This window comes from Pteropus alecto, unplaced genomic scaffold (genome assembly GCF_000325575.1).
Source record: "Pteropus alecto unplaced genomic scaffold, ASM32557v1 scaffold164, whole genome shotgun sequence".
Lineage (NCBI taxonomy): Eukaryota > Metazoa > Chordata > Mammalia > Chiroptera > Pteropodidae > Pteropus > Pteropus alecto.
This window is the reverse complement of record NW_006439568.1, coordinates 16,416,915-16,432,344: the sequence shown is the minus strand read 5'-3', so window position 1 is coordinate 16,432,344 and position 15,430 is coordinate 16,416,915. Positions and strand designations below refer to the sequence as shown.

General features: G+C 33.5%; 1 protein-coding gene across 4 annotated transcripts in view; it reads right to left on the bottom strand.

Moving 5' to 3' along the window:
* ANGPT1 (angiopoietin 1) overlaps positions 1 to 15,430 on the bottom strand; it is a 232,150-nt gene that overhangs the window by 80,200 nt on the left and 136,520 nt on the right. For all 4 annotated transcript variants that reach the window (XM_025050144.1, XM_015593045.2, XM_006916614.3 and 1 more), the window contains exon 3: positions 10,551 to 10,672. In XM_025050144.1, the coding sequence (XP_024905912.1) occupies positions 10,551 to 10,672 (122 nt within the window). The remainder of the gene's footprint in view (positions 1 to 10,550; positions 10,673 to 15,430) is intronic.

The following is a 15,430-nucleotide window of genomic DNA, read 5'->3' as shown; positions in this document are numbered from 1 at the left end:
TAAATATAGAGCCAGTTAACTCATGAGAAAATTATCTTTTAAATTTATAAGAGTTTTAGTGTACTACCAAGAAACTTAGAATTAACTATTAAAATGACAATAATGTAAAGATAAAAATTTGGATGTTACACTCATATAATACTAGATAAAAATTCTGCATTACCATTTTGTTGCTGAAATAAAATGAGCATTGGCCTTACAGTTTTCCTAATCAGTAGGTAACATTCTGGTTTGGAAAATATCATGCTATAGTTATAACTTGTATTTATTACTTGCTAAGTGCCAACAGTGCTCTCAGCACTACGTAAAATATAAAATGACATTACTCCTACTCTAAGGATTTATTTTTATAGAGAAAATCTCAAATAAAACAATCACAACTATAAGAAACATGTTTCAGACATAATACTTAAAAATTTTTTTTTCATTAATGTTTTCTATTTTCTACTTTTGATGCATTTCTTATTCAAGAGTACATATATACTTAAAGATGGTCACTATCTGAAATGTCAATAAAGGAGTTTTGTTTTTTTGTTTTGTTTTGTTTTTCAGGATAATTTAAAAAGAGCTTAGAATGAAAAGTTGATCAAAGAAGTCCTGGTGCCAAAGAAAACAATTCTGGACACTGGCTGGTGGAAGAAAAGGCCTGCATTTCCTAAAGAAAATGATATATACATTTCCCATCTCGGAAAAGACTATAATTTTCATAACTTACCACATAAACTTTAATGCACCATGGCTACCAGATATCAAAAGATATCAATAGAGCCTGTCATCTTGAAACAGATATTCATATAAAGAAGGGACAGTTCACAGAAGTAAGAAGCCTGTTTTGTACCATAGACATCTCCCAGTATTTGGAATGAGATATATGCATAAAAAATAATCTGCATGAATACTGTAAGCAAACTGGAAACCATTTGTTTCCCAAATGGCAGGTTTTACCAGTTAATTATCTCTTCCAGTCATTTCCTCATCTCATTTCTTCACTTGCAATTCCTTTAATAACTTCTGTACTCCAGTAATGCTCTACTAACTTTATTAGGTATTGCCTTTGTACTAATAACTTTTTAGATTTCTTCAGGCAAGACTGATCTCTTCTTGACCCTTTTATTTTCTGTGACACTGCTCATCCCTCCCTCTCATCTTCTTTTCATATTTTACTCCCTAAAAAACTATTCTCTTTTCTTTGATACTTCTGATCCTTTGGTTACTATATACTTGGAAAGTTAGCCCTTCCTCCTTACTGTTTCCAAACTGGTTTGAATCCAAAACTTTCTTGCCAGAAAAGTTCATATGCTAGCTCTACTTATTAATCACATTGTTGTAATATACCATTATAGTTGTGTAGCCTTTTATCTTTTATCTCCTTTGATTCTTAAAGCAATATGGTAATATAGACTGAGTAGATATTACAAACCTAGTTTGTAGGTAAGAATCTAAATACTTGTCCGAAATTGTGCATATATTGTGTTTTCTAACTCATCAGACTAGAAATCTGCCTATGACATCCCTGTGCTATGAAAACTAGCATTAAAGTCTCCTCTCTCTGATTTAGTAAAATATAATTTCTACCTATTTCTACCCATTTACTTTTAGCAGGAATCAGGCATCACTTTAATATCTCCTTAGTATTTGCTGCTCTCCATCTGTTTATTTTGGGGGCTTGTATTTCACAGTATTTCAGCCTATCCATCTTTTACATGTGTAAAAGACAAATCTCTATTTAATCTTAACAGATATTTTCTTAAGCACCATTCTGCCTTAACCACTCTGTCATTACATTTAATTTTCTTACTCAATATATTGATCGTATCCCATTATCCTGAAGCCTTTTATTGATTGATTCTCTTATATTTTCTCTATTCGAGTCAGTTGGGAGAGGCACAAACACTTCTATAAATAAAGGTTGACATGAAGAACAATATTATAGTTCCAGTGTCCTAAAATTAGATAGGCAAAGTAGTCATACTGTCCCTGATGATGAACTTCAGTAACAAGTTTAGTTTAGGTTTAAATGCATAATCCAAAACCTGGAAGCTGATTACAAACCCCAGCACATTGCTCTCTAAAGTGCATTCAGTATTTTTATTAGTTAAGAGTTCCATTGTCAAGTTTTTGAGAAGTCTGTATTAAATAAACAGTTTTTATTATGACATAACTTTTAAAATTAGTGTTCCATATAACAACAATTTATGAAACTGTGCACGTAAATCTTAATATACTAATTGAGCTAGAAATCCAAAGACTGAGTTTCTCACAGGATTTACAGTACTTCCTGTTTCTCATCTTTCTGGAAACACTTTGAGAAGAGACATACATAGAACTTTGGCATTTAACTGCTAGTGTGAGGCAGAGGTGCACTTTAATGAAGAATAAAATAAAACAATCTAGGCCTTGAACCTCAGTAAAAGGTTATAAATTGAGTATATAGAAAGCCTTATTAGAAGTTTTGGTTAACTTTTCCCCTTTCATTTCCATAGTCTGTCTCCTCAAAGATATCTTATTGGAAATATTTCAAACCATTGAATACATCTTGAAACTTTCACAGAAAAAGCTCTCCCTTTCAAATTGTTTCCCACAATTGAGTTCTTAACATAGCAGCCAATGAATGCACAGAGGTGACAGTTGCCTAAGCTCTATTTGTGTAAATATAGCTCTCAAACAAGGAGGAAGATGTTGAAATTGTAGAAATCTTATCATTTTTATCTGTCTGAACTTACAGATGTTTCAATTTTTACTTTTATTTTTAATATATAAAGTGTCAAAGTGTATTGAAAATATGGATTTTAAAGTGATATATATATATATTTTTCCCCTTCAAACAAGGGTTTAGTAAGTTCACTATAAATTTAGTCTTTTAATCGTACAGAGTAAATTTTCTCTCAAAATTTGAACTTAATTTTTGTAGTTCAAATGAGGACAGAAGTACAGATTATTATAAGTAAACACTGGCAAGTTAATGTTTTAAAGTTTGGGATAAATAAGAATAAGCTAAATATGTTGTAGAAACCAGAAACCAAGGAGGAAAAAAAAAAGATACACTTCATGACATAAAAATGTAATATTTTGATAAAAAATAGATTGAACAATAAATGACAAATTAGAGAAAATATTTGCAACATATATAAAAAAACTTTCACTAAAGAGCTTATGTGAGTTAATGAAGCAAAGATAAACAATCTAGTAGAAAATAAGAAATAAACATGAATAGATTAGTTATGGAAGAAGAAACATAAATGGTCAATAAACATGAAAAGATGCACAAGCTATCTTCTCAGGTAGACAAAATTAATAAAATGGCCAGCAAGGTTGGGTGAAATTAGAAAGCCCATGCACAAATGGGGAGAATGTAAAATTCAGAGATAATTTGTCAATATCTATAAAAATGTTTAATAATCATATAAAAATTAGAATAAATTACAAATTATAGCATCTACAACAAGTGAGGTATATATGTATATAGTTAAATGTGTAATATATCCATGATAAATTGTTATAAAGTAAAAATAAACCCAGCATTTAAAAAGTAGTTACGATCTATACACACTCACATATATCATATAAATATGTACTTCTGTGTGTGTGTGATTTTATATGAGTATGTCTGTGAAAACAAACACATAATGTGCATACTATATACACATGTGTATCTTAGTATATTCATAGAAAAACTCTGGAAGAATAAGGGCCAAACTGCTAATCTGTTGATGATTCTCTGCAGAGGGTGGTGTTGGTAGAGGTTATGGAATCAGAGAGACTTTGACTTTCAGTTGCTACTCTTCTACATAATCTAATGTTTAGATCAAGTTTATGTTATTTTTTATTAATCAGAGAGATGCAGTAAACCGTCATGAGCCTAGAATGGTCTAGGAAGATGTTGTCTAGAGATTTAAAAATTGAGCTGTATTAGTGAAACTCAAAATGTGGACTAATAACCTTGGGTGCCATGCAATGGGCTTTTAGGGATACACAATAACAGTTGAAACACCATCTCTAGTTTATTTATGTTTGTTAAGAACAATTAATATATTTATGATATTTAATATAAACTGTGATTTGTATTTTCCATTAAAATATTTTTCAGTCATGTGTGTTACTGTGTGTGTGTTTGTACATAGAAAATGACATTTGTTAGAATAGAGTTACTGGGACATTTACCAGTTCACCATTCATTCAACATTCAAAAAGCATTTAATACTATATATACTATGTATAGAAAATTGTGCCTGGGAGCATGAAGATAAAGATAAACAAAACACCGTCTCTATTCACAGCCTAATAGCAGAGAGATAAATGCACACATACACACATATTACGATGTAATGAAATAAGTGAAATAATGGGGGGGAACAAGGTACAGTATTGTCATATAAATTGTAATGAATAAGTCTATTTGGCAGAGTCAAGAGAAGAGTTCTTGGAGTGGGTAACATCTGCACTGAGTTTTGAAGGGTGAGCAAAAATTTGTGAGTTAAGTAAAGAACGACAAGGTATTCCAGACAAGTCAAACATCAACTATGTCTGAAATAACATCAAGTCTTCAATGTGATACTAACAATTAGCATAATTAAACACTATGTGTGTCAGGCACTATTAGTACTTTATATGCATGAACTCTTTCTCACATCAATGTCATGCACTACTGTGTTTATTATCCCTATGTTACAAATTAAGAAACTGAAGTACAGAGAGTTTAAATAACATGCTCAGAGTCATACAAATAATATGTGGCAGAGTCAGTTAAAATAGGATCAAGGAAAAGTGAAACTTAGGCAGTCTGGCCTCAGAACTCAAGCTCTTAGCTATCAGACCATACTTCATAAAATTTAAGAAGACTTGTAGAAATACAGCTATAAAATTCTAATGATCATGGACTGTGTTCTATGCTAAAGAACTTGAGCTTTCTTTAGTCACTTACAGAGAATCGTTAGGGGGTTGGGTAGATGCTGTCTAGAGATTTAAAAGTTGGACTGAATACTGTGTGGGAGTACCTAAACAAAAGGGGAAAGTAATCTGACTTACATTTTATGAAGAAGTCTACGCCAGAGCTCAGGATGATAGGTTTGAGAGGCATTAAGGTTTAAGGCACAGAGATCACTGCAAAGGCTGAGACAAGAATTGATGGGAGTTTGACCTAAGACACAGTCAGTGGAAATAGAAAGAACAGGATACATTGGAAGAATATTTAGGAGATGGAATTGACAGCATCAACAGTCATTAGTGAGTTGTGGGAAAGGAAAGAATTTAGACTGCCCTTGGATTTTCAATTTGATTCAGAATTCTGTTCCACTCTAATATCCTAAGGTTAACAAAATTTAAATTTAAAAAGTTGTATGCATTAAATTCATTTTTAAAAAGCATGAGAGAAAAAAATATTATATTCAATCAGTGTTATAGGTGTTCCATTACAATGCATAGAATAGAGTAATATAAATTCAAACACCTTCTCTTGATCTCTTCTATATACAACTAACCTAATTCAACCTAATTTAACACTAGAAGTTAGCAAGATTTTATTTTAATATTTTGTAAAGAACTTATCAAATGCAAGATAGCTTTAATTAATAAGACTGTGATTTAACTTTTCATTTCTTTGGTCGTATTAAGTATTAAAAATCAATACTCTATTATGCCATAATAGTACTTTGTTTGTAAGATTTAATTTAGTATCTTGATTATATACACTTCAATCACTTAAAATTAATTAACATGATAACTTCTCATAAACTCCAGCTAGAAGATAGATGAGGCTTGTCAAAGAAGTTTAGTGAATTCCCAAGGTAAATAAAAAGTTTATATTTCTTACTCCAATATTAGAAGGAATAAATAATGATCTCTTTTGGAATAGGCCAGAAAACATCTGACCTATCCTTTTTCTCAAATTTATATTTGTTTGTATTAAGAGCATAATTTGACAACCACATCAATTATTCTTGAGTCTGTATCGTGTTGGAAAATATTTTTACAATAATTAAGACAGAATCATCATGCATTTGAACCCTAATTTTGCTACACACTAGCTGTTTGGCAAATGACTTGACTTCTGTGAACTTCAGTTTCCTTATATATAAAATGGAAATAATAATAGGTACTTTGCAGAATTAGTTGGAGGATTAACAGTAAGTAGTGTATGTAGGGCACCTGGCACAGATGTTCACCTAATATTAAATATCTAGACAGCAGATATCTAAATAATCATCACATGTGTAGTTTCAGTTCACTCTGGATGGTCTTATAGATTTCCCTAATCTTCATTCTGCATATTTAACACGAATATCAAAGAAACCCAAGTGCTCCATCTTTGTATACATGAAATGTTGATTCTCTTCCCATATACTGTAGTGAGGCAGAAGAGTGTCTTCTGGAATATTTTTTCACTTGGTTGTACTCTCACATTAGAAAAAGTTGGGGTTAAGACAGAGATGAGACTGGTGTCTTAAGACCTGTTCAGTTAACCAAAACTTTAGATCAAAAAATCCATTTACGTATTTGATTCAACTGAAGTAATTTGCATTATGAGATCTTTCCCTGTTCACCTCTCTTTTCTATTGTTTTGAGAAGATGTAGCAGGAAACATACTGGAGGAATCTAAAAGAAGTTGACAAGTACATGTCACACTTTGTGGTCATATCAATCCCCTCTGTGCAAGGTAAATATTAATGCTTCTCATTTCTTGGTTTCTTGGTTGTGCAATTTCAATTATATGGCCAAATCCTAATCCCTTATTTCCAAGTGCTGTTTCCTTGAAATAAGAAACAAAACCAAGTTTTGAGATTAGGACAGCATCCAACAAATGAAAAAAAATCCTAGAGAAAACAAACTGGAAGCTTGTTGGAGTCACCTCCCATTAGATTGTTAGGAAAACAAGTGGTAGAGCAAACATCGTTAATCCTGTTTCTGATTTGTGCCTTTTGCCATTTAGGGGATAAAGACGTGAATCTAATGAGACCAACAATCCATTTTCAACCTTACAAGTGATGCATTTAATTTGTCAGAATCTAAATCAGCAGGACCTCTCAGTGTGATTGTGTGGTATAATCCTATTCATAAAATATCCCTCTTTGTTATGCCAAAGAAGTGGTGGACCTTCCTAAGGGTCAGTTCACCGAATTGTCAGTGGAAGCCCCATCATACTCAAAGCTGGTAAGTCACACACCCAAACACAACCGCTGACATTCCTTGGGGAGGAAGCAAAGCTTAATTTAGATAATCCCCTTTGCAAAGTGTATTAGCTGATCCAAACCAGACCTGGCTGACTAAAGGGATGTCGTTCCTACATTTCAGAATGCATCCATGTAGAAATAGCTTCTTTTTCATTTGGAGGACTAAGATCCACTTATGGAATCAGTAGAGATGATCAATAAGCTACGTTAAAACATATAAAACTGCTTCACATTTGGCTTTGACTTTCTATCCACTTAAATGGGGGAGGAGGATCCTCATTTTTTTGTTGTTCTAGAAAGTGCTTGGCAGAGTTCCTCTAATTCTATTTCACATATGAAAATAAACAATAACAATAAACAGAATAGGGGAAATATGCTGTATATCACAAAGGGGTACTTTTGGTTTGTATAGAGAGGTTCATGAAAGAATATGCCTGGTTTAAGGATACATATCCCTCCATGTCATATATTAGATCCTTCAACAGTAAGACACAGGTAACTATAGACATATGGCAATGTCAGGACATACAGTAACTGATAGAAAAATACCCCCAGGAACCACATATAAAGTAATGCCATGATTGAGGGTCAAAAAAGAAAGGGGTGAAGAGTAGGAGTAAAAGATACATGTTTTTGTCAGCAGAAGAAGAGAAAAGGATTTCAAATTAAAACATAAATCCTTGAATTTATTGTGAAATACCTATATTACTGGGAAGTGGAATTGTTATAATCTTGAAAAAATATTATTTGTAATAAATGATATGATTCATATATTTAAGAAAACCCGAATTTTCCTTAGAAATTAGAATCCAAAGAGGGAAAAATTTATCAGCAGAAGATATCTATGTGCTTGGGATCAGGAATCAGAGTCCTCTGAGGTGCTGCGGTGCATGGAGAAGCCTCTTCTGTCTGAGCTGCAGAAAAGCTCTTTTGAGAACTTGAACCTCAACTTGGCTTTATTGATAGAACAGAGAGAACAACTTTTAAGTAGTTTCTCTTAAAAAAGAACATTCCATGGTGAGAATTCCATAGGGGGAAATGATACCAGGTGCCATATCAAGAACATGATGGAAAGATAAAAATATCCAAAATGATCTAGAATAAGATCTAGAGGGGAGAAGGAGAAACAAATGAGAAGAGGAAGAAAAAAGAGGAGGAAGAGGAGGTGGAGGAGGAGGAGAAACAGGAGGAGGAGAAGAAAAAGAAAGTATGAATATGAGGAGTGAAGGAAAGAGGAAGTGGGAATCAGAGACATGGAGAGATGAAGAGAGCCGAGTATAATGACACTTAAGGACAGCCTTTATTATTATAGTTATGGATGAACCCTTTTAGGTCTCTCAGTTTTTGTGTAGTATCCTGACAGCTAAAGTGTCAGACATAGACCAAGAGATAACACATATCAGCAAGGAAAGTATTGAAGAATGTAAATTCATGATGATAGCTTTTTAAAAGGTAAATTATATGTAGTCATATACTTAGTGAGAAATGGATTAAAGCAACAGCTATAAAATAAAATACCATGCAGTTATTAAGAATGACAGTAAAGGAATATTTATTAATTAGAAAAGATATCTATCTCTTGGTTGTGCAATTTCAAGTAGGCTACAAAACAGTATGCACAACATGACACAACATTTTCTGAAAAAAAAATTATATATAATATGTAGCAACATGTGCAGTTCTCAATGTGATGGGATTGTGGTTTTTAATATTTTTTGTGTACTCTTTCTTTTCTACAGTAAATGTGGTATTTATGTAATTATAAGATAACATTAAAATGGTAAAATTGTCATTGTTTTAATTATTCATTCCTAGACAAAGCTTTCACAATAGCGTCTTGAAATATATCACTATAAATGGAGTTCACGTCTAGTGATAAAGTGTGGTGGGATTCTAAATCAAAGGATATTTGAAGTAAAGTATACCTGTTATGTGTATGTGTCCGGTTACTGTGAAATTGTAGTAGGATAAATGGTACTTTTCAACAAGATTTTCAATTCCAGAACATTTCACCATGAAACCAGTTCAGGGGCAAGTCCTGTCAAGTTTATTTAGTTATACCGTTGACCCCATGACATGGTACTAAGATAAATAAATGTAAAACTTGGAAATACAAGTCAGAGCTGAGTGATCTCTTTCAGACTTTAAGCCAACAGCCATGTTTATCTTCTTCATGTAAAAATTTAATTATAATTTTTGTCATTAAGGTCTACTTTTAGTGTGAAGTTGGGAAATCCTACTAGGTTGCAAATGATAACCAGAGACCATGTGTTACAGTGGAAAGAACAGGACTAGAAACAAAGAAACCTGGATTACATTCCCAGTTTTGTCACTAGGAAAGTGTGTGACCTTGGACAGATAACTCACTTCCAATGAGTTTATCCTCTCATCTGTAAAGTAAGAGGAGAACTAGCAGTCCTCTTAGATGCCTTCCTGGCTTCCTGGAACATGGTGAAAACTCTAGTTCTATCAACACATGGTATTTAACTAGTTTCTAGTAACACAATGGTTTTTAACTCAATATAATGCATAAGAACCAAAACTTTTTCAAGCCATCCAAATATCCGGAAGAAAACACAGTTAAATACACACTATACTTGTCCTACGGTGGTCAGGGTTTTAATCGAATTGTCCAGCACGAATGCTATTGACTTCAAAATCATATAGTCTGTGTGTCAATCAAGCTCTCAAGATCTCTAAGTCTCATTTCACTTACCTGAGATCATTCATAGTTTATAAAACACAACTATAAAGCTAACCAAAGAAATGTATTAGGTCCAGAGGAAATGGCTTTAAGTGGGGGAAAACAAACAAACAAACAACTCTTGAATCAACTTTACAGGTAAATAATTTTCTACAAAAAAAATAAATTTTGCTTCTTTCTAGTGCAAGATCCCTAATTCAACAATCTCATAGCTCTGTACAAGCTTAAGAGCAAGTAAAGTGATCATTCAAATTACAGAGTTTCAGAGACCCTATTCTTTTCTCTATCACTGTAGATTTTGATTCTGCTGAAAACCATCAAAATTTTGGGTCACCAAATTTAGTTATAGAATCAATTTTTTACAAATATGGTGGGATTTGAACTGAACATTAGGTAAATTAGTGTTCAAAGTTATAAAAAGCAAATATTTTGAGCGTAAACAATAGTATTAACCTTATTGTTGACATACTTGCTGTATTCACATTAAGCTCTCCTTTGTTTTTATATTCAAAATTAATTTGACCATATATATATATATATATATACATATATATGTGTGTGTGTATATATATATATATATTTTTTGCAAACCACTTCAATCTTTTTTTTAAGAGTTGGCAAAGAGACGTAGAATATAAATAAGTCATGCATAATTATTTTTGGAATACAACAATCTTCACCTGTTTTTCTCATGAATCTTTAGAATTTCATTTGTCTGTTGAAGAAGTTGCTTCTCTAGTTTGTATGTTGATAATGAATTCTCCAACAGTTGAATTTCAAGTCGAGAAGTTTGATTTAACACCTGAAGATAAAAAACAAAAACATTTCAAACTCCCATCACAAGGAATGAAAATAATTATCTTGGGTTTTATATTTAGTTGTATTTTCTTTTAAATTAATATTTCTTCCAGAATATTTAATCAAGTGGTCTACATTCTATTAATTAATGTTTCTTAAATATTATATTCATTTGATATTGAGGTTGTAGTTGAATGAAAAAACTGAGTCATTAAATCCATTTTCATACTTAAATTTGTGTCCTGAATCCCTAGGATACTTCATTATGCTAGTTGCTTTATAAATATTGTCACCAATGTTTACAAGTGTAAAATGAGTACAAGGTCTTACATATTGTGCATAATTAATAATAACTAATAGGTATGTAAATTATGCTTGCCTTGATCCATCACCTTACCATCACCAATTAGAACCGCGCCACAACCTTTGACACAGTTTAGCCAGATTCATGATCACACATTTATTGAACACCTATAATATTAGGTCATGTCAGCCCTTCTAGAGGTCATATTATATTATAGAATGGGCACCTGTTAAAGGAGTAATTATTATCACTTTATAAATGAGGAAACAGGTTCAGCAAGTGGCTAAAATCCACCTACGAACCAAAGAAAGAGCTGTGTTTCAAACCTAGATAGTGTGACTCTAATTCTAATGATCTATACAGAAAACTAAGAAGAGGGAGAGTCAAACTATCTTAGTCTGGGTCTTAATCTGAGTAAAGTGACCAGGAACTCAGATCACACTGAAGATAAGATTGTAGTTATCCTTCCAACTGCACTACACTGAGTCCTCTAGAAACTATAAATGTTTGACTCATTTTGAATCATGAAGACTCACATCGTGAGTTAAGCTTCAATATAACGTGAGTCTGTGAGCTGTGCACCCAAACTCACTCATAGTCTGAGCACACGTTGCTTAGAAGATGCCTTCAAACTGTGCCAGGGTCCTTGTACCTCCCTGTCTTTGTCTTGCCTCCCACCCACTTCCTGCTTAAGGAGGTAAAGGGGGCAATGAAGAGGTATTTGTAGAATGTTTTAGAGTTTTTAGAAATATTTTCTTATTCTGAATCATTTCATCTGAGGAAAAACAGGAGCAAGAGAACCTGGGATTTGAAGATAGAGCTAGGAGCAGTTTAGAGGAAAAAATGGTAGAGAATGTAAAGATTAGGAATACACAAAATATAACTTTCGACTATTAAATATTTTTGTAAAGGCAAGTTTTATGTTTGTTTATTAGCTAGAATGACAATTTATAAAATAATTAATAGGTAATGAGACATCTGTATCTTTTGGTGACACTTAGAATAAGGCTTGGCACAAAAAAGAAACTCAGTATTTACTGAATAAACAAAAGGTACATGTTTCACTGAATCAAACATATCATACGCCATGAAATGTTTTCTTGCTTCTGCTCAAGAAGGTGAAGTAAGTAAATACTGTACTTGCCTCCTCTTACAATCATATCAAAATTACAACTAACTTATAGAACAGCCATCATTGGAAGTCGCCTGCAGTCTAGCTGAATAAAAGTCCTATGACTTGAAACATACAGAAAAGGTCACCTTGAGCCTGGTAGGAGGGGCAGAGACACAGAATGGGCTGGTTCCATACCCTCATATGGTGGTTGAAAATTGGGAGAGATATCTGAGCTGTGGTGGTTCTCTCTCCCTTCCCCCCCGCCCCCCACTGCCCCGAAGAGCCAGGGTTCCCAGCTCTACACCAGGCTCCTCAGCCCAGGGTTCCAGTGCCAAGAAGAGAAGTCCCCACAACTTCTGGCTGTGAAAGCCAGAGGAGACTGTGGCTGAGTGAGGCAGAAGGTGGCTGCGGTCATAGAAATTTTCCTAAGGAGCCCAGGCAGACTTACTCTCTGATGGACTTACTCACTCTGAGCTCCAGCACTGAGGCAGCAGCTTGAAAGGTGCCAGGCACATATGAGAAGAAACTGAATTATCTGGATTCAGGGCAAGGGATAGAGGGGCAGCCTTCTCCCAGATATAAGTGCTGGTAGAATCCATTGTTTCTTTGTGGAGCCCTCTTCACTCCTGGCATGCAGATGCAGTTGGGCACCATATCTGAGTCTCCATCAACCTGGTTAACACAGGTCACTACACCCACTCAGGTGATTCCCTGAGACCCTGCCTCATCCAACTTGTGGGTCCAGCCAAGTCACTTCCAGTGACCTTTCCATACAAAAGTCCTGTCTCATCTCATGCCTGAGGATACCTATAATTTAGGCCACTCTGCTAAGACCAGGAGATACAGCAGCATTACCTAATACATAGAAAAAAAGAAAAGAAAACAGAGGGAAGCAACCAAAATGGGAAGACAAAGAAACTTATCCCAAATGAAAGAACAGGACAAAGCTCTAGAAAAAGAACTAAACAAAATGGAGACAAGCAATCTACCAGATGCAGAGTTCAAAAGACTGGTTAAAAGGATGCTCAATGAACTTAGGGGGAGAATAGACAAATTCAGTGGACAGATAAAGAGCTTCCCAGACAAAAATAAGCTAAGGGAATTTGTCAATACCTAGTCAATATTACAGGAAATATTGGAGGGCTTCTTTAAGAAGAAAAAACATGTATCAAAAACAGGAATAAAGAATGGTAATAACTACATTCCTATCAACAAGTACCTCAAATGGAAAAGAATTAAGTGCTCCTACTGAAAGACAGGGTGGTTGAATTGATAAGAAAACAAGACCTCTCCATATGCTGCCTACGAGAGACTCCTTTTAGATTAAAAGACCCCTACAAACTAAAAAGAAGGGAATAGAAAAAGACATTGCCTTGATAGACCTAGAGGGTATTGCCATGAATGAAGTAAGTCAGGGAAAGACAAATAGCACATGATTTCTTGTATATGTGAAATCTTAAGAATGAATTCGTAGATACAGAGAATATATTGAGGGCTACTAGATGGCGGGTTGGGAGGGATGGCGAAAGAGGGCAAAGGGAGTAAGAAGTACAAACTTCTTAATTTCAAAACAGACATAGAGAGATAAATTGTAGCATATGGAAAATAGCTAACAATGTTGTAATAAATATGTAAGGAAGAAGAGGGGTACCAGATTTAGTGGGGTGATCATTTTTTGAGTTATATAAATATCTAATCACTATGCTGTATAACTGAAACTAATATATTATTGTATGTCAACTATAAGTGGAAAAAGAAAGCTTTCTAGACAAGAAAAAGCTAGAAGAGTTCATCAACACAAAACCAGTATTACAAGAAATGTTAGAGGGACTTCTAAAAGAAGAAGAAAAAAAAGATTAAAAATATGAATAATTAAATGGCAATATGTATCTATCAACAATTACTTTAAATGTAAATGTATTAAATGCTCCAGTCCAAAGATAGGGTGGCTGAATGGGTAAGAAAACAAGACCTTTACATATGTTGCCTATAAGAGACTCACTTCACATCGAAAGACACACAGACTGAAAGTAAAGGGATAGAAAAAAGATATTTCATGAAAACAAAAACAAACAAACAAAAAGCCATGGTAGCAATACTTATATTGGGCAAATAGATCTTAAATAAGGCTAGAACAAGAGACAAAGAAGGATCTAGTAAACCCACTTCTCGATATTTAGGCAAAGAAACCCAAAACGCTATTTCAAAGGGACATGTGAATCCAGATGTTCATTGCAGCATTACTTACAATAGCCAAAATATGGAGGCAATCTGGATGTCCAACAATAGAACCATAGATGGATGGATAAAGAAGAAGGGGCATATATACACAATGGAATATTACTTAGCCATAAAAAGCATGAAATCTTTGTCATTTGTAACAACATGGATGGACCTGGACGGTATTGTGCTGAGTGAAATAAATCAGACAGAGAAAGACAAATGCCATATGATTTCACTTACATATAAAATCTAAAGAACAAAACAAACAAACAAACAAACAAAACAGAAACAAACTCATAGATACAGAGAACATTTTGATGGATGCTAGATGGGAGGGGCTTTGGGAGAGTGGGTGAAAAAGAGAAAAGGTTAAAAAGTAAAAATTGGTAGCTACAAAATAGTCATGGGATATCAAGTATAGCATAAGGAACATAGTCAATAATATTGTAATAACTATGTATGGTGTCAGATGGGTATTAGATATGTCAGAGTGATCACTTCAAAAGTTGTATAAATGTCTAATCACCATGTTATACACTTGAAACTAATGTAATACTGTATGCCAACTGTAATTGAAAAATAAAAAATATTTTAAAAAGATAAAAATAAAAAGTAGATTCATCTAAAATAAATAAATAAATAAGTAAGTAAGTAAATAAATAAATAAATAAATTTCCCCTTTATTCATCATATTCTCTAATCATACTTCCTGATATTCTCAAATACCATTTTTTTTTTTTAAATTTTACAAAGGACAGAATTTGTTCTCCATATCTGAGAAAAGCATAAGAGAACACAAAGAAAAGAATGGAAACCTCCAAAATTAAAAGTGAAGCTGCCTATATCTAAGTCTGGAGACTACTACAGCTTCTAATTTCTCTCGACTCTATCCTACTTCTAGTCCATTTGTTACAGAGCAACCAGAATGATCTTTGTAAAAATATAAGTCAGATCATGCCACCTCCTATATTAAATTTGCTAAATCTTCCTTTCAGTTAGAACAAACTCCAAAATCCTTTGCCTGGCCTACAAAGATTTTTGTGATCAGGAATCTTCTTAATATTCTGCCACTCTCCACTTTGTTTATTATACTCCAATCATATTGAGTATTTGCCACCTCA